Below are 23,406 nucleotides of genomic sequence, written 5' to 3'. Positions count from 1 at the left end.
TCGGCGTATCGGGGTCCATACCCAAACACGGTCGCCGGGCTGGTACTCGACGAAGCGTCGTCGGAGGCTGTAGTGTCGGCTGTCGGTCCTCTGCTGGTTCTTGATCCGCAGGCGGGTGAGCTGTCGGGCTTCTTCGGCGCGCTGGAGATAGGTAGCGACGTCAAGGTTCTCCTCGTCAGTGGCGTGCGGCAGCATGGCGTCGAGCGTCGTCGTCGGGTTCCTGCCGTAGACCAGCTTGAACGGCGTGATCTGTGTTGTTTCGTGCACCGCCGTGTTGTAAGCGAATGTTACGTACGGCAGGACGGCATCCCAGGTCTTGTGTTCGACGTCGACGCACATCGCTAGCATATCGGCGAGGGTCTTATTCAGCCGCTCCGTAAGACCATTCGTCTGCGGATGGTAGGCCGTTGTCCTCCTGTGCCTTGTTTGACTGTATTTCAGAATGGCTTGGGTGAGCTCCGCTGTAAAGGCCGTTCCTCTGTCGGTGATGAGGACTTCTGGGGCGCCATGTCGCAGCAGGATGTTTTCGACAAAGAGTTTCGCCACTTCGGCTGCGCTACCTTTCGGCAGTGCTTTAGTTTCAGCGAAGCGGGTGAGGTAGTCCGTCGCCACGACGATCCACTTATTTCCGGTTGTTGACGTCGGAAAGGGTCCCAGCAAGTCCATCCCGATCTGCTGGAATGGTCGGCAAGGAGGCTCGATTGGCTGTAGTAATCCGGCTGGCCTTGTCGGCGGTGTCTTGCGTCGCTGACAGTCTCGGCATGTTCTGACATAACGGGCGATGTCGGCGGTCAGGCGCGGCCAATAATACTTTTCTTGTATCCTCGATAGTGTCCGGGAAAATCCGAGGTGTCCAGCGGTTGGATCGTCATGTAGGGCGTGCAATACTTCTGGACGAAGTCCTGACGGGACAACAAGAAGGTAGTTGGCGCGGACTGGTGAGAAGTTCTTCTTCACGAGTAGATTGTTTTCAAGCGTGAAGGAAGATAATCCGCGCTTAAATGCCCTGGGGACAACGTCGGTGTGCCCTTCCAAATATTCGACGAGGCCTTTTAGCTCCGGGTCTGCCCGTTGCTGTTCAGCGAAGTCTTCCGCGCTTATCATTCCAAGGAAGGCGTCGTCATTCTCGTCGTCTTGCGGCGGCGGGTCAATGGGGGCGCGTGATAGGCAATCGGCATCGGAGTGTTTTCGTCCGGACTTGTAGGTTACAGTGATGTAGTATTCTTGTAGTCTGAGGCTCCACCGCGCCAGTCGTCCTGAAGGATCCTTTATACTCGCTAGCCAACACAACGCGTGATGGTCACTGACGACTTTGAATGGCCTGCCATAAAGATAAGGGCGAAATTTAGCTGTAGCCAAACGATGGCGAGGCATTCCTTTTCGGTCGTAGAATAGTTGCCTTCCGCTTTTGACAGCGACCGGCTAGCGTAGGCTATCACCTATTCGACTCCGTTTTTCTCTGGACTAGAACGGCACCGAGGCCTAGGCTACTGGCGTCAGTATGGATTTCTATATCGGCGTACTCGTCGAAGTGCGCAAGTACCGGCAGCGACTGCATGCGTCGTTTGAGTTCTTCAAATGCATCGGCCTGCGGCGTTTCCAACTTGAACTCAACATCACATTTAGTTAGACGTGTCAACGGCTCGGCGATGCGTGAAAAGTCCTTCACAAAGCGCCTGTAGTAGGCACACATGTCAAGGAATCTACGCACTGCCTTCTTGTCGGTGGGCTGCGGGAACTTTGCGATGGCAGCTGTTTTCTGGGGGTCGGGGCGTACTCCGGATTTACTGATGACGTGGCCTAGGAACAGAAGCTCATCGTAAGCGAAGCGGCATTTTTCTGGCTTCAGAGTGAGCCCTGATGACTTGATGGCCTCTAGTACTGTGGCAAGCCGCCTAAGGTGATCGTCGAAATTTCAGGCGAATACAATGACGTCATCCAAGTAAACGAGACAGGTCTGCCACTTCAATTCCGCTAAAACCGTGTCCATCACGCGCTGGAACGTTGCAGGCGCCGAGCACAGTCCAAATGGCATAACCTTGAACTCGTAGAGGCCGTCTGGGGTGATGAAGGCGGTCTTTACGCGATCTCTTTCGTCGACTTCTATTTGCCAATAGCCAGACTTGAGGTCCATCGAGAAGTACTTAGCGTTGCAGAGCCGATCCAATGCGTCGTCTATCCGTGGGAGGGGGTATACGTCCTTCTTCGTGATCTTGTTCAGACGACGATAATCGACGCAGAAACGTAGGGTTCCGTCCTTTTTCTTCACCAGGACAACAGGGGATGCCCACGGGCTTTTCGACGGCTGGATGATGTCGTCGCGCAGCATTTCGTCGACTTGTTCTCTTATAGCTTCACGTTCTCGCGGCGAAACTCGGTAAGGGCTCTGGCGGACTGGTCGAGCGTACTCCTCGGTGATTATGCGACGCTTGGCGACTGGTGTTTGTCGAATCCTCGATGACGTCGAAAAGCAGCCTTTGTATCGTCGGAGCAGACTTCTGAGCTGCTGTTACTTAATCACGGGGAGACTTGGATTAATGTCGTAGTCTGGTTCGGGAACCATGGTCGTCGGGGTAGATGCGGCGGAATCCGAGAGGACAAACGCATTACTGGTTTCCAGAATTTCCTCGATGTACGCGATCGTCGTGCCCTTGTTGATGTGCTTGAACTCCTGGCTGAAGTTTGTCAGCAACACTTCAGTTTTCCCTCCATGCAGTCGAGCGATCCCTCTTGCGACGCAAATTTCACGGTCTAGCAGTAGACGTTGGTCGCCTTCGATGACACCTTCTACGTCAGCGGGTATTTCGGTGCCGACCGAAATAACAGTGCTGGAGCGAGGCGGGAGGCTCACTTGATCTTCGAGCACACTCAAGGCGTGGTGACTACGAGGGCTCTCCGGTGGTATCGCTTTATCTTCCGACAGCGTTATTGACTTCGACTTCAGGTCGATGATTGCGCCGTGTTGGTTCAGGAAGTCCATACCGAGAATGACGTCTCGTGAACACTGTTGCAGGATAGCGAAGGTGGCAGGGTAAGTCCGGTCATGAATAGTTATTCTTGCCGTGCAGATTGCAGTCGGCGTAATCAGGTGTCCTCCAGCGGTGCGAATTTGAGGGCCTTCCCATGCAGTCTTAACCTTCTTCAACTGGACGGCAATGTGTCCACTCATGACGGAGTAATCAGCCCCTGTGTCCACTAAGGCGGTAACTGCGTGGCCGTCAAGAAGCACGTCGAGGTCGGTGGTTCTTTGTCTGGCGTTGCAATTAGGTCTTGGCGTCGGATCACGGCTGCGGCGTGTTGAAGTGAAGCTGGAACGTCGCCTCGTCAAGTCGTCTTTCGTCGGTGTAGTCTTGGCTTCCTGACTTCGTCGGGACGGCGGCGGGTCGTTATTATGTCGTCGAGATCGTTTCTTCGTCGTCTTCGTCGGCGGCGGAGGATCTTCGTCGATTCGACGAACAGCAACCGCACCTCCATCGGTTGCTGCTTTTAGTTTTCCGGATATGGGCTCGCAGAGCGGCCCCGGCCTGGACCGGTGTATGGTCGGCGCTGCGGCGACAGGTAGCGGCCTGGTGACGGCGAACGGAACGGCCGTCGAGGGCTCCACTGAGTAGCGGCGAGGTAATCGGCGATGTCACGTGGGCGCTAGCCAAGCTGTGGACGCGGCGCGTTGACGGCGAACCCTCTCAGTCCGAAGTCGCGGTATGGGCATCGGCGGTACACATGGCCGGCTTCTCCGCAGTGATAGCAGAGCGGGCGGTGGTCGGGGGCTCGCCAAATGTCCGTCTTCCTCGCGTAGGTGCGCTGGGCGACTGGTGGGCGTGCTGGCGGCCGCGGCGGCGGACGACGGATTTGCGGCGTCACAGGGCCCTGGCGCGGTCGCGGAGGGGGGCCTTGACGGCGTGCCACGGCGGCGTAGGTCATCGCTTCCGGCTGGGGCTGTGGTGATTCTAGTTGCACCTCAGGAACTCCAAGCGATCGGTGCACCTCTTCTTTCACGATGTCGGCGATCGAGGCCACTTGAGGCTGCGACGAAGGCAAGACCTTGCACAGTTCTTCGCGCACTATGGCCCTGATGGTCTCGCGCAGATCGTCCGTGGCCAGTGATTGAATTCCTGCGTAGTGGGTAGAGCTTGTACGGCGGTTGAATTGCCGGTTCCGCATTTCGAGTGTCTTCTCGATGCTGGTGGCCTCGCGAAGGAACTCTTCTACGGTCTTCGGTGGGCTTCGTATCATTGCGCCGAAAAGTTCTTCCTTCACACCACGCATGAGAAGGCGGACTTTCTTCTCCTCGGGCATATCCGGGTCGGCATGGCGGAACAGACGGTTCATTGCTTCCGTGAAGATGGCAACGTTCTCGTTAGGTAGCTGCACTCGGGCATCCAGCATGGCTTCGGCCCTTTCCTTGCGTACGACGCTCGTAAAGGTGCGCAGGAAGCCGGTACGGAAGAGGTCCCATGTCGTCAAGGTCGACTCCCGGTTCTCAAACCACGTTCTGGCGGCATCTTCTAAGGCAAAGTATACATGCCGCAGCTTGTCGTCGGAGTCCCAGTTGTTAAAAGTCGCGATTCGTTCGTAGGTCTCCAACCAGGATTCTGGGTCTTCAGTCGCTGCTCCATGGAAGGTCGGTGGGTCCCGAGGTTGTTGTAGGATAACGGGGGACGCTGGGGCAGCCATTGGGGTTGTTTTGACCACGATCTTCTTTGTCGACTCAGGTAGAAGTCCGTGCTCTGGGGGCAGTCCTTGCAGTCTGCGGCTAGCACGCTGGTCTTGGGGGATGTCAGTTTTGTCCTCGGGCTTCGGGCTTGGATCGCGGCTTTGCGGGGGCGTTCGGTACATGAACGCACTAGCACCTCCACCAGATGTCACGTAGTAGTGACGTTAAAGAACACAGTAGCAGTACTGTGAAAGACAAAACTAGCTTTTATTAGGTGAACCTGTGCCCACAAAACAGGCTACACTTAAAGCGCAACGATAACGGCGAACACAGTCGGCGATCGTCGAAAATCTGATCGGCGGGTCAAGCGCGTCGGCTTTTATACAGCAGTCATCGAATGTTCTAGTCTAATCGTTCGGACCCGCGTGCCTTCCACAAAGTTCTACCCCATTCACGTCACGCGATGAAATCAGATAATACAAGGTTCGGCGACAACAGACAGCGGATAGAAGCATCGATAACTTTCCAGAAACTTCGGATATATGCAGGCGCGTCCCGCGCTGTGCGATAACATTTGTTCGGCGGCGAAACGTGGTCGCCCGATAAAGGTAAGTACACGTGTCAATATGCTGCTCTGCATTCTCTCTTTCGTCTTTCTCTGTGCTCGTACACTTGGTTACGCCGCCGCCCCCACTGGCGCCGACGCTCGCCGCAGGAATGCGAGCCCAAGAGCTGCGCTTGAAAACAAGGCGCACTCGGTCCTGGTCCTTCTTCATTGTCTGAATCAACTGCCAGAGCCTATGCAGTGCATCACGCACATTTTATGAATACACTCGTGCAATACTCAAACTTTCCTTTTAAATTTCAAATTTTGCTTTTACTTTTAAGCCGTGGGATAAAATAGGGTCAACTTCGGTCGCGTATTTGCAGTAACGAAACCACCCAGTCTGTGTGCTCTCGCAATGTATTTGACACCCAAGTAGAGTTGATTCTTTGCAAAAATTTGCGACCGTACAGTCGGACATTCCGAATTTTCGGATTGGTCATTGTGGGCAATGCCATAAAACAAGATGTCGGATCTTCCTGATAGATATGTCAAATCATTGATTTTGTCTTGCATTACGGATATTTTCCCCAGGTGAGTGAAATCTGCCTGCGTATTCATTGAATCAATTTTTGACTGCAAGACGTCAACCCGACTCAGAATTTTGGTAAAGTTTACATCTTTGGTAGGGGAAGAAAAGCGCGTAGTTAGCGACAGAAGTTTCGCATCAAGTTCAAATATTGTTTCTGTGAAAGATTCATACCGTTCCGAAGTGCTGTTGCGGCAGTTTAAAGAGGATTGCCCCGACGACGTATCCTCAACTTTAGCTTCGAGATCTGATTCTGATTTAGCTAGACTGCTCGCAAAAACGAGGGCAAAGAGCGCGCATGGCACCCCGTCCTGTCGATGAGTGTTCCTTATCGTCGTTTTTTTTTTCGCACTTTAATCTTTGTTTTTCACCTTGGAGCTCGCCCCAGAATAAAAGCGATTGTCAGAATAGCCATCACTGGGAGCAGTGATCATGATGGCATTAATGTCGGCACTTCTTTCGGCGCCGTTCGACTTCCTGGAGGTTTTGAAGCACGATGCTTCTGTTCCATATTAAGCAGGCTGACATTGGCTTTTGCAGAGAAATAAGGAAAATAGTCCAAAGAAATCCCGCATCTTTGGTGAAGCTCTACGCGGTCCGCTGCTGGCCCAGGTCTGTGCCCAAGGAGGAGAGTTGACTTGGGGTTCGTACCCAGTTAGCCAATATAGCGGTGTGCTGGCATTCATATTAATGCAGCTGGTCATATCAGATGGCCTTATGGTTGGAAGGAGTACGTTCGAATTGGGATGACGTAGAAGAAGTGCTTTTGTTGCGTAATTACTTCTTTTACGGCCAACATGTCCGCTGGCGCCACAAAAGGAACTGTGGGTCGGGGTTTAGGTTATAGCTGTGTGGCAGAGCAGGAGGGGGCTTGCGCAATCTGCGTCAAGGTCTGCATGCGGAAACCATGTGACGTGCGGGAGTCATGACAAAGTGTTCAGGCACTCTCATTTAACAGCCACGCTTGCTTTCGGCGAGCGTAGGGATCTACGCGATGCTAGGCCAGAGCTTCCGCTACATTTATTGAGAAACCAATGGACTGTAGAATCCGTCGTCGACAAAAAACTTAAAAGTGTTGGTCGCACGGTCATAGTGCCTGTGCGTGAGTTTCAGCTAACGTTGACACATAATGCATGGATGCAGCTTGCCCTTTTTTTTCTGCACTCTGCAATATGGTGGCCGCGACTATGCATAACTGTAAGCAATGATTATCAGAAAGCTATTAAATCCTCAAGAACACGAAGAACATTCAGTTAAGCTTTTTTTACTTGAGCAATGTTTCTGAGTACTTTGAAAATGGTGTAACCAAGGTATTTTCTACCTAAATCTTCTGACATCAATTCGCCCATAACATAACATAGCGCAACAGAAGTATAAAGAAACGATAGCGTATTTGCTCACGGAAGGAGCTGCATGAAACGCCGGCCCTATGAGCCTGCCTCTGATTTAAAATGGGTAATTCGTCGTTGCGACTATACAACATGGCGCAGTCTCTGTACTTTATATCGCCAGAATTATTTTGCTTTCTCTTCTTTTTGACCACCACTTCTGGTGCTACGAACAGACATTTATGGAAATTAAACATAACCCGCCTGCGTGTTGCTTCCAGATGCGCTAGCCTTATCTTGATAAGCGCGGTTGTCCCAAAATGCTGCCGCTCTGTTCAGGCACCCGACACCTCCGTACAAGTAGGCGTGTTCCACTATCGTTTTTGTTTTTGTTACGTCTAGACAGCATGCGTTGCCACACATGTCTACGGGAGACTCGTTCTCGTCCCTAGAATTCTCTAGAGGACCATGTAATACGCCGAAATTGTAGGCAAGCGCCTATCGCTCATGATTGCTCTGGGACTATAGTCAGATGGAAAGATCTGGCAGAAGCCGACAATAAAAGATGGATGTCTTCACTGATAAGTGAATATATAACAGACGCTGTGTCCAGTGCTGTGTCTATCCTTTTTTGACTGTGTAATGGGCATTTTGTGCGGCATTGCTAGCCTGAAGAATCGATATTAAGTTGAGTGAAAAGTGCTACCATAGTGACGGGCTTTGTGGCAGCTTTTATGTGCTGTGCCGCACTGACCTTGGCTTCCGATAGTGGGTGAAAAACCTCTTGATTGATATTTTTTTAAATTAACGGAGCAGTGCATACCCGCGGGACGGTGATTTTCACGCGAAAGTCAATTTCTCCCGAATTGTGGCCGAGAGTAGCATATAGAAATACAGGGTCTTACCCGATTCCTCCTGGCCTAGAAGCCTTCCAGAAAGGTTCAGAAGTTGTCGGTCGCTAGCAACGATGCAGAGCTAAAGTGCTAGTATACGGGAGAGGTTTTTTGCATTTGATCTCACACCCACTGTTCTCTGCGCGTTCGCCGCTTTGGCATCACGATGCCTATCGTCTTCTGCTGTCTGGTGCACAGATGCTGAAACGTATGGCAGTGATCACCTACCTACTTATGTACAACTGAGATGGTTTACAAGACTTCCAAGTTCTCATACGCGACGCACTGACTGGGATGCCTTTCAGAACAAGCTAGAAGAATCCTGCAACTCTATAATTTCACCGAAAGAGATTGAAGAGCGCATTACAGCAGCAATGCGCGCAACAACATGCATCATCCAAACATCTAATTCAAGAACACCCGTTGACGTTATATATGAAGAGCTGCGGGCTGTTCGTCGTCGCGCCGAGAGGAAATACAGGCGAACTAAATTGATATCCGACTTGAGGACGTCACGCCGTGTGCAAAAGAAAATTCAAAGATACTTAGACAAGCTCGACAGACAACGTTGGAGGTCCTTTTACACCAGCCTGGACCCACGAAAACCGTTGTCCACAATATGGCATGTTGTACGAACACTACCATCTTCTCCACAACAGCTACGTCCCTTCCGAGCTTTGGCTATCATCCAAACGCGCAGTGAGAAGGAAATCGCGGAAGATTTCTGCATACACCTCTCTGGATCTACAACATCGGTAGCTTCAGTGCTCAGGTGTGCTCCTCCAACAATGGACGATCGTCTCGACCTCCCATTCACGCTGCAAGAGCTACGTGCAGCAATTTCCTCTTCAAGACACTCAAGTGCGCCTGGTTCTGATGGCATTACCTATTCTACCTTGCGCCATCTAGGCCCTCGAGCGACTGAAGAGCTCCTGGCTTTGTACAATCTCTCCTGGTCCTCGGGAACTGTGCCTGCACACTGGAAGACAAGCAAAATCGTGGCATTATTGAAACCAGGCAAGACACCCCATGCTATGCTTTCCTACAGACCTGTGGCGCTTTCCAGTTGCATAGGTAAAACCATGGAACGCATGGTTTCGACGCGCCTGGAGTGGTTTTTGGAGAAGCGTAATATATATCCAGACGCAATGGCAGGTTTCCGAAAGGGTAGGTCGTCAATCGACAGCGTCATTGACCTAGTAACAACTGTTCAACATCAGAAAAGTCGCCGTCGATTAACGGCTGCTGTCTTTCTAGATATCAAGGGTGCTTTTGACAACGTTCTACATGATGCAATTTTAAATGCCCTAGAAGAATGTGGCGTCGGGGGACGTATGCATCAGTGGATAGCCAGCTATCTTCAAGGGAGAACAATATTCATGACAACTCCAGACGGTGAAACAATGAACCACCCCGTCTATCGTGGAGTGCCTTAAGGAGGTGTATTGAGCCCAACTTTATTTAATATCGTTCTCATTGGACTGGTCAAAGAACACGCAGGCACAGTCTCGGTCTCTGTGTACGCAGACGACATCTGTATATGGACCACGAGCTTAACGCGCTTGCAAGTGCAAACGAAGCTGCAGCGCGCGGTGTCAATAACGTCGACATACCTAAACAGTCGCGGACTGCAGCTCTCACCGGAAAAAAGTGTAACCATGGAATTTACACGGAAGTCAATGGCCTGCTACCCCGTTATGATTAATGGGAAGATTATACCTTCAGTAACCCACTACAAGTTTCTCGGAGTCACCATCGACCGTGACTTATCTTGGTCGAAGCACCTCTCTGGATTAAGAAGAAAGGTGGACAGCTTTACTCAGATCATTCGACATATGTCTGGAAAATCATGGGGGCCATCCAAGTCTTCTGCAGCTCTACCAGGCACTTTTTGTTGGCTACTTCCGCTACAGTGCGCCTGTACGTTCTTGGCTTAGTACAACTGTTGTACGCACGCTTGAAAGTGCTCAGGCTCGCGCACTGAGAATTTGCCTAGGTCTACCACGATGTGCGTCTACTTGGGGCACTATTGCAGAGGCACGTGCGTGCCCAGCTCGAGTTTATCTGCAACATGAGCCATTGCGAGTGCATCTAAGGCTACTGACTAGACACAGGAATCATCCAGTCGCGAACATCACAAGCGTACGGCCTGTGTCCGCTTACTCAGAAGCCGTGTTGTCGCAGCAAGACTTATTGCCGTCGGACATCGAACCGTATGACATACCCAAAGTCCCACTCTGGACGATGGCAAAGTCAACGGTGAGACTCTCAATCCCTGGAATAACGAAGAAGTCGAAAATGCCGCTTGCTGGTCTCAAGCATTTCGCGCTATCATACATTGCTTACATATATGGACATTACGAACATGTTTTTACAGATGGTTCCGTGACACAGACCTCTTCCGTGGCGGCCTACACGGTGCCAGGAATGGGGATCGCACAACGGTTCAAGATAGGACACAGGACATCGTCTACAGCAGCTGAGTTGACCGGAGTTCGAGAAGCAGTTCGTTGCATACTGCAACAGAGTCTCGAGAAGTGGACAGTGTTCTGTGATTCAAAACCAGCACTGCAACTCATCAGCAATTATATGAATGACAGAACCGCATATAGTCCTCTGGTTTATGACATCATGTCTCTGCTTGCTGAGGCGTCTCATTCCGGGCACACCATCGTGCTGCAGTGGATTCCTGGCCATTGTGGAATAGCTGGAAACGAACAGGCTGACGCGGAAGCAAAAAAGGGCGCACACTGACGGAACCATTATAAGAATTCATTTTTCCCGGCATGACATTAACACCTTGCTCCATACCACCATTAAAACTTCTACGGCGCGACATTGGGACAACCCCGAACATTGACAAGAGCGCCTATATAGACTTGACGTTGGATTACAATTCCGGCTTCCACCTCGGTTGCGGAGAAGGCAGGAAACACTCATTCATCGATTACGGCTGGGTGTGGCATACACCCACCGATACCTTCACAAGATTGGACAAGCACGGGACCCTGAATGTAGCGTCTGTCACACTCTCGAGACAATAGCTCACGCACTTTGCGTGTGCCCTCAATATGCGGCCGAACGAAGAAAACTCAAATCTACTGTTGACAGCTTGGACTCCCGCCCCTTTTCAGAAGAAAAGCTTTTGGGCGCGTGGAGGAGTGTTGACTGTGCCCAACGTGCCATAAAAGCACTTTTGAACTTTTTAAGTGAGACTGGTTTAGACGATCGCCTCTAGAAGCTGTGAGACGTGTAGTCAGTGCGAAATGTGTTTGCGCAATAACTTTTCGCGGCAAGATTACTTTTTGTATAGACAAGATTACTCTTACGTGTATTGCGTCTCCAGTGCGCATCCGCATATTGGACAACGTGTATATAGTATCTCATTGTACCATATCATAATCACCCGCCACCTACCTTTCCCTGTATATCCCACTTCCCCATTCCCCAGTGAGGAGTAGAGGGCTAGAGACACGCTCTCCAGGCCGACCTCTCTTCCTTTCTCTTCATTAAAACCTACTCCTCCTCCTCCGCCGCTTTGCTATAGCGACGCAAGCCACGAGACGGTTCGTATCATGGGCACGCCGTCGGCCTAACCTAACCTAACCTGTCACCCTGTCGATGCAGGCTAAAGATGTTAATAGAAAAAAGAAAAAAGCTCAAAGAGAAACTTTCCCAGCACCGGCAAATCGAACCCGCGCCACCTGGGTGAGAGCCGAGTATCCCAACTACTAAACCAAGAGAGAGAGACAACTTCTTGTGTTTCGAAGACCCCTCAAATAAGATGACACACTTTAGAATATAATGCGGCGAATGCGCAGAGAGCAGCGGGGGTTAGATCAAGTGCAAAAAAAAAAAAAAAGAAACACTCCTCTATTAGACGCTCCCAATGTCCGCGTTGATGAAGAATTTGCTTAAGCTCTTCATAAAAGAGCGCCTTGTTGTTGCCAGAATTTCTTCGTCACGCCACCGTTAAGCTGCAGGCCTCCTTGTCCAGCTTTCGACGATTACTGGATAAATGTGATCGGGACAGTGCTGTTTTTTTTTACTTTGATGAAAAATCGCTATGGAATTTGTGAGGGTTTTGTTTTAAAGCGTTGCTCTACATGTAACATGCTGCGAATGGGGCATTGCATTCAGACGGGATGCAGATACACAAAAAAGTGAGCTTAACTTGCATAAGTTCCCACCATACAAGAAGTCCTTTTCAGCATTTCCTAATTATAGACGCTGTTCTGACGGATGAGCAGGGGTGGCTTGCACGAACGAAAATAATAACGAAGTTAAGAACCATTCCTTGTGCGGACTAGGCGCTGTCCATTTAACATTTAGAAAAAAGTTCTTAAATTTGTTATTATTTTCATTAATAAATGTTCCTGCAAGCGGCCCCCTAGGTATATACGTGATGAAATAAGTAGAAAGAAAAAAGAAAATTCGCTAGCTCATTTCCATTTATGCAATAGGTTTTTTAGAAAACACGTTCTAGAAATTTTTTTATCTTGTTCCACCGGTCAATGAAAGCGGTGTTATTTTTCAAATATATTATAGTTTCCGTCACTCGCTGCAACAAGAACTCATGTGCTAAACTATAAAACAGATCTCGGAAGTCAGCAGTAAATGACTTGTAATACGCTCAGGGTTACTAGAGCCAAGGAATCACACGATTTGTTCTCAGTTATTAACAAGGAAACGATCCACAATTTTTAACGCACTCACATGCATCGGCTGTAACCTGAAACAACGTATGGCCAAGAATGCCGCTCAGATACAATTATCCCGGAAAGTTACAACGGCCTTATGTGTCTTCGCCTTGAAAAAGATCTCAAGCTCAAGGCTCTCGGAAATCTTGACATTGGAGTGCAGGCGCTCGTGGTTAAGGTACATAAACATTGGCAATGCCTGCTTCTTTACAGAGGCAGTCATGCGGTTGACAGGCTTAAAATTTTTGCGAGCGGCAGGCAAGGGCTTTTCAGAATGTGCTCCTTGAGATACGAACTCAAATGAACCCTCCTTGTCTTCCACAAGCGCACTCGCTTCAGGAGGTGCTGGTGTGTACCGTGAAAAATCTGCTGCACCATGTCTATACAGAGACAAGACAGGTCAGCGCTGTCTGAATGTTAGAACGTCTGAACGAAAGCACAGAAAAAAAAAATTGCTTGAAGCACAATTTCGCCAGAGAAGCCATCGCCTCATGTGCACGTGCATGCCGTGGGCACAACGCATGATAAGGCTGGAGGAGAGTTTAGCGATACACAATGTGACACGTAGCGTCTCGACAAAGCAGACAAGATGCGATCGCAGTGTATAAATACGGGGGACACTGGCTCAGTCCTTGTAGGAAAGTAGCCATCATGCAGCTGAAGGTTCTGGTACTGTTGGCAGGCGTCATTGCACTTGCGTGTGGTAAGACGAAGTTTCTCCTGGTGTTTATCAGTGTTTCTTAGGCTGCCTCTGTATTAGTTTAATATTTTTTCCAGCCTTGTCTTTTAGCGGTTATTGTTCCTGGAGCTCATGCTGACCCTTTGACTAATTGTCGAGACCATTGTGAATGATTGAGAAGGAGTTAATGAAGTAGCATGATCGGAAAAATACCCTTGATGTAGCTGCCTCTTTTGTGATTTTGCAATGTCAACGTATGAAGTGACAGATGGAAGTATTTAGGCAAATTCCCCGATAAAACTACATCTGGTTTCTTCACATATTCGCTGAAAAAGAGCTTGCAATATATGTAGAAAAAAACTATTGGGATGGGCAAAGAGGAGGCGAAAACCCTCATCGGAAACAGCGGTTGACGAGAGTGACCGGAAACGCAGGCAAGCACAGACGCACTTGTACAGTTCGTTCAACTGTGCGGCCCTCACTCTGACGGCACTCTACCTGCAAGTACGAACTGAACCGATGTGAATACCCGGCGGTGGTGTACCGAAAGCTACTAACGCCATGAAGCCCGAGTAATCTGCCGCCAAACAGGGCGATCTGGAAACTTGTCAGATAAAAAAAAAAAATCGCGCATGCTGAACATTTTTGCTATCACTCTAACAGTGGACCGAATTGTACACCACTTATTTACTGCAGATGACGAGTGGTGGAAGAAGGAATATGCCTCTGTAGCTACTGTTTCGACAAGGCGACTTGTCGGAAACATGGCTCTAACCTGAGCCATCACGCGTTCGACCTGTTAATCATTTAAAGTCTGTGGACCTTAGTCGTTTTTCGGACCCTGAGCTGGTACCCAGTAACCCTTAGGTTATCGTAAGGAATATAGTGAACTTATTAATTGAATAAACCTCATTATAAAAGTGCGACACGCCGTTGCGGCCGTCTGTATATTCAGGGAATAGCGGGGGGGGGGGGGGGGGGGTTGAGATCAAAGGCTCGCCCAGACATCGTGGAGACCGAAAGGCAACTGAATTTTATTTCCACGCACAGGCGGCCTCGCCGCCGAGGTTCCTGTTCTTTTTCCGTACATATGATTCACTATGAAACACACGAAGTAAGCCTCGTCTGCTCTCGCGTGCGACATGAAGCAAGTTCCGCTGGCGATGGACATGTAAAGAAAGGTAGGGCCTGCAATGAAGACAGTGATTGCTCACGCGCTCCGAAGAAGTTGTGACGAAGGCGGCAGCGAAAGGACATACAACGAAATAAAAAAGGAAGACGTGTGGATTCTACGCACTACGGGAATCGGTGCACTTGTAAATGCTAGTGGTATCGCTTATGTGTTGACGTTATGAAGTGCTAAATTCATGTAGATAGTGTGTTACGTCATGTAACTGCTATGTTGACGTGCACATGACTACGGTCTTTTTGTTGACGTAACACACGAGAATGAATTAGACTTTACTCCTTAAACGATGTGAATGAGGTTCACTGCTTCACACTCGCTCATCATTTGCGCCTCCCAATAAAAAAATTGATAAGTGTCTTTTGGGTAACATTTAACTATGAGCAGCATTCCTTGCGTATGAGCCATCACCACTACGCAAGTGCATCCACTCCAAACTCGGCGAGACATTGACGCCAAACTCGGAGAGAGAGGCAAAAAAGCTAGAAGAGTGGATAACCAGGGCATTTTGCGTAGTTGGTGTTTGTCAACTACGAATTCATGTGTGTTTATATCTAGATCATTCATTTGTTTTGTGTGTTTGCTCTTCTAATCAACCGTGAGTAAAGCTAGGCTCACATGCTTCAGCCTAGTGACTGTACTGCAACAGCGATATCAGGATCAGCCTACCTCCGAATTCAATTGCAGTTATTTAAAGGTCTGAAGCTGCATTACAGGTGTGAGAGGCGCCTTAGTGGACCGGTCTTGCTTAATTTTGACCAGCTACAGGTTTATTGTTTGACGTGCGCTGTAAGATTACGTAGACGTGTATTTAATTGAGTTAAAACGCAAATAAATGCTCCAATTAAATATCTCGCTATAAGATGCGTCAATGCGTGGGCTTGGAGCTTCCACGCGTACCTGAAGCGTACACACACAGATGTTCCGTTTCATGTCGAAGGTCCCTGACGAAGAGGACAGGCTGTGGTAATCCGTGCTGTACGTTGCGTTGTCGAGGCTTTAGAAGAGTTGTGCGTCTGTTGTATGTAACGTGTCATGTGGAGCTGCTTAGCAAAGTCACGGATTCGGGGCCGCGGAGACTGTGCGAAGTCTGTCAAAAGCAGTTGTTTCTTTCACTACATTCCCATCCTAATGCGGTCGCGGCAGCGAGTATTTGATCTCGAGGCCCTCTCAAGTGTTCAGGGACGAGTTTACGCCACTGTCTGTTTTGCTTCCTTTTCCAAAGCACAAACGACGCCCCAGGCCTGTGGGGAGAACGAGACATGGAAGGAGTGCGTGAGCAGCAGCTGCGCTGAAGGCACGTGCGAGAAGCCCGTCGTGGGACCTGCGTGCACTCTTGACTGCGCCTATGGCTGCTACTGCGCCGACGGCTTCTACCGCCACCTAGGCCATTGCGTCCGTCTGGCGGAGTGCCCTGATCACTAGGTATATTAATCGACCCTGTTCTGTTGTGACGTTTCTGCGCAGCGCATTCCGTTAAATAACAAAGGTAGTGCTGACATCCTTCTGCACGAACAGCCGCATTTCTTTATTGTTTTTTCATGCCTTATTCCTTGAGCAGGTGAGGTAACACGTTCACTGTGCTTGGGAATTCCCTTTCTAGGTCGTGGAGTGCGAGGATTCTCGAAAGCAGGCCTAATATATGAATAAGGCGGCTACTGTACCCTGTTGCAATTTTGGGAGACGAGAGACTGAGTCTTGCAGATGGCGAAAGAGAAGCGAAAAATTTATTCGCCGCTTTCTTAGACGGCGGCGGCCCCACGCGGTTTGTTTGTGATCAAACGACTCGATGATCGGCCTTGGTAGAACTTGCGACTGTTTCGTTTTCTGGCACAGAAAGCAGTGTTGGTAACATGCCTTCTAAAGTGAGAGAAGGAAGGGATATTCGGAGAAAGCAGATGTTGGTTTGCGCATTAAATCATCGAAAAAGAAAGGATTTCTCAATGATCTAGTGAGACACAAAAAGCCGCAGATGGTTGCTAGAGCACTGTGGCTCATTCCATCCCGAAAGTTTCACGATCAAGGAACCCGTCGTATTATTCCTAGTCTCAAGCGCCACGAAATATCATTTTCCACAATCCCAGAATTCGGCATCTCCTGCAGTCACTGTATCCCCATATTTTTGACTGGTTTGCGTTGCTGATGGAGCCCATTTTGTTATGCCTATCTGTTGTTTTCTTTTTCCTTGCATTAATATAATACCGAAACCGTAGAACCGAAAACAAGAGGCAATATATATTTTTTTAAATTGCTACTTTTTCCATACGCTGGTTTGTTCACTGCTAGCCGATTTCTTGTCCAAATCCTACCCTGCTTTCTGATCAAGGGAACCCAATAAAAGTTGCTCTTGCTGTTCAGTCGCAAAGTGCAAAACACAATAATTTGATTACTTTGCTTACACACGTGCCAAATGAACTTCGCTCCTTTCATCTTCACTTCGTTGTTCATAGTGCAACACATGCAGAATTTGACAGCCCTCGACCAATACTGTAGTGAACTAAAGGCTAGGTAGCATGCGGAACAAACTGCAAGAAAAAACAGAGAAGTGTATCATCGAGAACTTTTTTCACTTTACTGCGCCGTGTGCACAATCATTTCATATATTGTGAGAAAGTACCATCAATGATTTCGCGCCACCAACGCTACAGGCTGCTGTGATTGTAGTATTTACCAATTTATGCATTTAAGTGCTTCATGTAGGTGCATTGTAACAAAATCTCATCGCGTCCTTGCCTACGCAATAACACACATCAGAGGGGAACTGCAGAACAAGGAACAGGCGTCCTTCTACTAACGTATACCTTCCGCCGGCGCCGCGATCTTCTCAACGACCGCCATACCAGATGCACAGCCACACCACCTATTTGAAACCAGCGCTAGGGTGTTTAACGTAAACGCAGCACCCCCTTGCGGACATCACGGGTATATTTTAGTCATTGAAGCAGAAGAAAATGGCATATGGCGAGGGAGGCAGAAAATCCGCGACAAACAGCTTTAAGGCCGTCGTCATTTCTGTGTGGGTAATTACAGCAACCAGCAAATCTTTAATACAGCCTTATCATTCCAATATTATTTTTGTCCAAATGCTACGAGCATTGGTTCAGGTAGGGTAGGCGAGCCGGGTTAGCGCAGTCACAGCGCCTTCGTGTCCCGTTCGCATGCCGTTTGAACTATTTCAACAGCTTGTCAGACGAAATAGCCACGTGAAATTATTGAAAGGGAAATTAAGAATAACTGGCAAAATGTTTCAAATAGAAGAAGATAAAGCCGGATTTTTCTCTACATTCCTAACAGCAATATCAGTAAGATTCCGCGCTTGTGTTCGCTAACATGTGTTAGGCCCTCAAGAAAAGAGCCATTATGTTTATTGCCATCTTCTCTCTGGCACGCGCCATCAAGGGAGGCTTATTTTGCATCTTCTTCAGCCGGCAGGCGCCAACTACCAATGCGCGGCCGCATTAAAGTACATTTCAGTTCCTCAGTACACGAGAGTTCTTTTCCACCTTATACGGATGCCTATTAATAGTCTTGACTGCGACGAATATCTCGTGGCCTTGGGTCTGGAGGCATGGTTATGCTTGCCCCCGGGTGCTGCTGTTCTTCCGGGCTCGGCAAGGAGACAGTGGGCGCAGGTTTAGAAACGTCGTGCCGGTAGTCGTTCAGTGCCGGTCTGCAGCTTACACTTACAATTCTGCGGTCATGAACGCTAAAGCAAATTACCAGAATAGCACTCTACCGGGTATGTCGCTCAATAACCCAAGAAAATTTTGGAGTGTCATTAACCCCTCTGAAACGTCTAGAATAATACTAACGAATTCAAGTGACGAACCTATATCCGACACTGCCTGTGCAAATGTACTGAACGATGTTTTTTCAAGCTTTTCTTCAAGTGGTGAAACTACGGATTTCCCTCAACTGGATCATAACAACTTCCTCCCAATGTACCCTGTAGTCATCCATCCTGATGGTATAGCTAAAATAATTGATAATCTTAGGATATCTTCCAGTGCTAGTATCGATTGCATTACTACAAAGTTCCTGAAAAGTACTAAAATGTATTCATCACTTGCCTTAACTAAAATATTTCAGGAATCATTGAAAAACGGTGAACTACCTGCCGATTGGAAGATAGGTAAGGTGGTTCCTGTACATAAACCTGGTAATAAACACTCGTCTTTTAACTACCGGCCCATATCTATTACCAGCATCCCATGCAAAATCTTAGAGCACATACTCTTTTTACATATTGTCACTTTCCTTGAATCAAACTCGTTTTTTAATCCTTCTCAGCACGGTTTTAGGAAGTCCTATTCATGCGAAACACAGCTACTCTTATTCACGCACAAACTTCACACAATTTTAGACTGCCGCTCGATCGCCGACTGCATCTTTCCAGATTTCGCGAAGGCATTTGATAAGGTTTCCCATAATCTTTTGTTACGAAAACTGCGCATGGTAGGATTAGACACTAACATTCTAATATGGCTTCAAGTGTTCCTTACCCATCGTCAGGAATTTGTTTCCGTCAGCAATGTTAATTCCACCCTTCACCCTGTTCTTTCCGGTGTGCCACAAGGCACCGTCTTGGGGCCCCTGCTTTTCCTTATATTTATCAACGACTTACCCAGTAACCTTTCTTCATCTGTACATCTTTTTGCCGGTGACTGCGTCCTTTTTCGGCAAATGACAAATGATAGTGATAAGCACATGATTCAGTCTGACCTTAACGCTATCTAAACATGGCGCAAAACTTGGAATCTGACTTTAAATGCCGAAAAGTGCAAACTTATGCGCTTCTCTCGTGTTAATAGTGAATTTACAGTATATACTCTTAATGGTGTGTTACTTGATCCTGTTACAAGATACAAGTACCTCGGAATTCATATTACGTCTAACCTTAGCTGGCATGCGCGCATTGAGCACATTACTAACAAAGCTAATCGCATGCTCGGATATCTGAAACGCAACTTTCACGCAGCCCCAACTAGCATGAAACTTCTACTCTATACCACACTCGTACATTCAAAACTAGAATATGCTTCATCAATCTGGGACCCTGGTGTAAAGAGTTTGATCGACCTACTGGAGATGGTACAACACAAATCAGCGCGGTTTATTCTCTCTGACTTTCGGCGTACAGCAAGCGTAACCACTATGAAGACTACCCTGGGCCTAACTTCATTTGCATCACGACGCAAAATTGCACGCCTGTGCCTTTTTCACAAAATATTTCATTATGAGTCTATTGGCTGCGAGTTACTTCTTCGCCCTTCATATGTTTCACGCCGCAAAGATCACATACATAAGGTAGGCATTTCTATATGCAAAACTAAAACATTCTAGAATTCTTTTATTCCTCGCACGTCATATGACTGGAACCACCTTCCTTCCTCAATTGCCACAATTCCTGACCCTGTATTGTTTCGGACTGCTGTTACTGCTTCTAATGAATGATCTATTGTGTTGCTCACTTATTCTAACTTATCTATTTCTTGGTAATTGTTCTCTGCTGTTGCTTGTATTCTCAGTGTTATTATGTATTACCCACTCCCCTCTGTAATGCTTTGCCCTGAGGGTAAAATAAATAAATAAATAAATAAATAAATAAATAAATAAATAAATAAATAAAATAAATAAAAGTGTGTACGGTGCCAGTAGCGTGTTAAGGTAAGCTTGTTTCTCACCGATTAGGGACGCGTTGTTTGTTGCAGGTTCCTTGACACCAGCTTTGAAATTGACAAATTCCATTTCATTCTTGACGCCAGGTATTTATTGCATTTGATTAATCGCTTCACTAAAGCTTCGCTTCACATAGATTCCAAGATGTGCGTGTCATCTGCATAATTTTCTTGTAGCATCCTTTCTTTTACGCCCTAGGAAATGCAGATGTTACACCAAGGTCTTAAAAGTTGTAACCCGGTTCTTAGCAAGCCACCCAAACCTGCGGTATCTCATGGAATACTTGAGAGGTCTGGTGATAGTGAGGAACTTTCGAGTTATCATTGCAGAATACGAAAACGACAAAGTATGCATACAGATTATGTGTGTACGGGCATTGACATGAAATTTAGGAACGCAGTAATCGAGGTATGTACTCCGATATTTCGCGGCTTGTTGAGCGAGGAAACATTTTCGACGTTCCCTCGTAAAGGAAAATGCGCAAAAGTAACGGAGGGAGGATACACAGCGACATTTTACTTGGATCTCACTCCGGTCTGTAATCTAGTGGTCCTCCCCCTTTTTTTCGAAACACCCTTTTAGTTGTGCAAATTCTTGAACGTCTCGCTGAAGACAACGGAAAGACAAGTTATGGATAAACGGAAAGTGGGTGCATAGACTATGGACAATGATGGTATATGCGCAAATGCTTTAGTAAGGTATCTTATCTGATGAAGAGGAACAATACAGGTATTACAGTACTGCATAGATATTAGTGCTATTGTAACGTGTCATGACGAGTTGAGATTAAAATTTTGAAATACAATAGGTTTTACAGAAATATCTTTTGTTATCGTTAGCACCACTGATTTGCGCGCCACCGAAATTATTGTATGCGGAGCCACTCCTGTGTTTAGTGAAGGGGCTCGGAGAAATTTGTAATTCACTATAGATAAAACAATGTGGTAGGGCGCTTGTACATACAAAAGTGTTGTCAATATGCTTAAGAATTTGGGGTATAGTGAAGTTATACTTTCCGCGGTGGTTTAGACGATTTTTTGGGCAAAATATTTCACAGTTGCCTGTGCACGTGGCTTCTATGTTTTGTGCATCAATTTCATCGGTTGGTAATAACAGCTCAGTAATTGAGCATTATCTTATATAATTATAATGAAGGCAAACTGTCTCTTACGTAGAAGACAAGTGTAGAATAACTGAAGCTCTCTCTTCACTGATATGAACAACAAAAAAAGGTTTCGTCACCTATAACAGTGACGGCAACATTTTTTTTTCGCAATAATAAGAATAAAAAAAATATGAATAATAGCGGAGAATAACAAATAACAGCACTTATTCAGGAAAACTACAGCGTGGTTAGAGAAAAAATTAAATGAAGCTCATGTATATTTAGAGACAGATTGGAACGCAGCGAGACAAAACGCTGAGAATAGGTTGCACCGCACACTATACTGAGCCCCTACACGTGCGCGTATAATGAGTTCGGAAAATGGACTCGATGCCAGGACGCGGATAAGATGAACAGGTGTACTGATCACGCCTACGAGGCCTACAGTAGCCTTGAAACACCTATGCTTTCGGTGTATAGGCGCACGCTAGAAATTCATCAACTCGCACAAGGTAGTAGTAGCAAATGTGCTGCAGTATTGCATAGTAAATATTATCAAACGAGTGAAGCAAGTTCTTGCCTTTCACATAGCGCTCATCGTTCTCTTTTCAGGTACCAGGGGTCGACAATTCTGGGTGACGGTGGATGTTGAGGAGCAATGGAAGCAAACATCAAGATAAATACGAGAAGAAATATGGTATGCTGAAGCCTCTAGAGCTGCAATTGGATAAATAAAAATTTTCTTTTTTCCTGAACAAATGGAGCCTTCAAATAATTGGAGACACACTCTATCACAAGTATCAGCATATGTTGCCATAGTATTTACATTTACATTATACACAATCAGGAAACACAGGGAAAAGTTCTGGATATACCCATGCAGTACCTCTTGCGGCTTCGAGATAAAAACAGGTGCTGGAGGGTTAAGCTCAGCTTAAGTTTAAGTGTGCTTCGATATGACCATTTAATTCTGAATCCGGGAGCGTTCCTTGGAAGTGACATAGTTGGGCCCGAGACAAAGCAGTAACAGAGCAGTGGCCTTGAAGGTGTCAGGGCTGCGCGGGTCTGTGCAGCGGGAGCATGTGTTCGTGTAAATGAGCAGACTGCTCACATATCTTAGCTCTATGCATTTTCGGTACTGGGGCGGTCCGACATGAAAGAACAATCTATGTGTCCAGAATGACCCCCACTGAGATACGACAGAGGCGATTCGCTGCTTAAGGCATAACCTTCCGACAATGAGTCGCCAACGAAGGAAGCTTGTATACTTGTATGATATCAGTTTTATTATTATTAGCTCGCTTTCGAAGTATTGAAAAAAAAAACATCGTAAATGCCTTGTTGATGCCGCAAATAACACCAGTGGTGACCTGTTTTTCCCAGGCAACATTGTAGCAGACTTGCATACCAACAAGGTCTGATATCTTGTACAAGTTGCCCAAGGCGGCCGCATGTTCGACATATATCGCTAGGTCATTCTCGCGGGTTTTGCCTTTATTATGCTTAAAATTCAGCTGGAATGTTCTAGTTATCTTTTTTCCTACGGCAGATCATAAAGCATGAACACGGGAAATAGGTGTACGCACAAGTGCACGCCTACATTTCGCGGCGTTGTCTTAAATCTGATTTTCCCCGTAATTTACTGAATTGAGACTAAGACAAGGCAGAAAAGACAGAAATGACAACTTATTCTGGATCATCCGCGAATCATCGGTATAGATGAAATGGCCATCGGAATTCATGCGGCAACTTGACCAAACCAGCCCACGGGGCTAAAAGTGAGCCCTCGATAATACATTGAGCCTAGGTTCGTGAATGGCACAGGCTAAACTCCCAGATCATGCGGAAATACCGGAGAAGGTGTGTGGAAGGACGGCCGCCATGGTAGCTCGAAGGAACAGGCTTGCATGCGTGATGCGGAACATGTGACGAGGCTATTCAGTTAAGATTTCCTTATTAATGTGATTATCATTCTTTGCCTATTTGACCCATTTTGATCTATCTATCTATCTATCTATCTATCTATCTATCTATCTATCTATCTATCTA

The 23,406-nt window shown here is 47.4% G+C and overlaps 2 protein-coding genes across 2 annotated transcripts in view; both read left to right on the top strand.

Annotated features, from left to right (window-relative positions):
- LOC126516922 (von Willebrand factor-like) overlaps nt 1-22,110 on the top strand; it is a 142,611-nt gene extending 120,501 nt beyond the window's left edge. The window contains exon 7 of the mRNA XM_072289094.1: nt 21,970-22,110. The gene's annotated coding sequence lies outside the window, so the exon portion shown is untranslated. The remainder of the gene's footprint in view (nt 1-21,969) is intronic.
- The window catches only part of LOC140219314 (von Willebrand factor-like), a 59,721-nt gene continuing 49,606 nt past the window's right edge, over nt 13,292-23,406 (top strand). The window contains exons 1-2 of the mRNA XM_072289091.1: nt 13,292-13,411; nt 15,799-15,993. Of these exons, the coding sequence (XP_072145192.1) occupies nt 13,360-13,411; nt 15,799-15,993 (247 nt within the window). The 5' untranslated portion in view covers nt 13,292-13,359. The remainder of the gene's footprint in view (nt 13,412-15,798; nt 15,994-23,406) is intronic.

Source organism: Dermacentor andersoni, chromosome 1, assembly GCF_023375885.2.
Source record: "Dermacentor andersoni chromosome 1, qqDerAnde1_hic_scaffold, whole genome shotgun sequence".
Taxonomy (NCBI): Eukaryota; Metazoa; Arthropoda; class Arachnida; order Ixodida; family Ixodidae; genus Dermacentor; species Dermacentor andersoni.
This window is presented reverse-complemented; position numbering and strand designations above follow the sequence as displayed.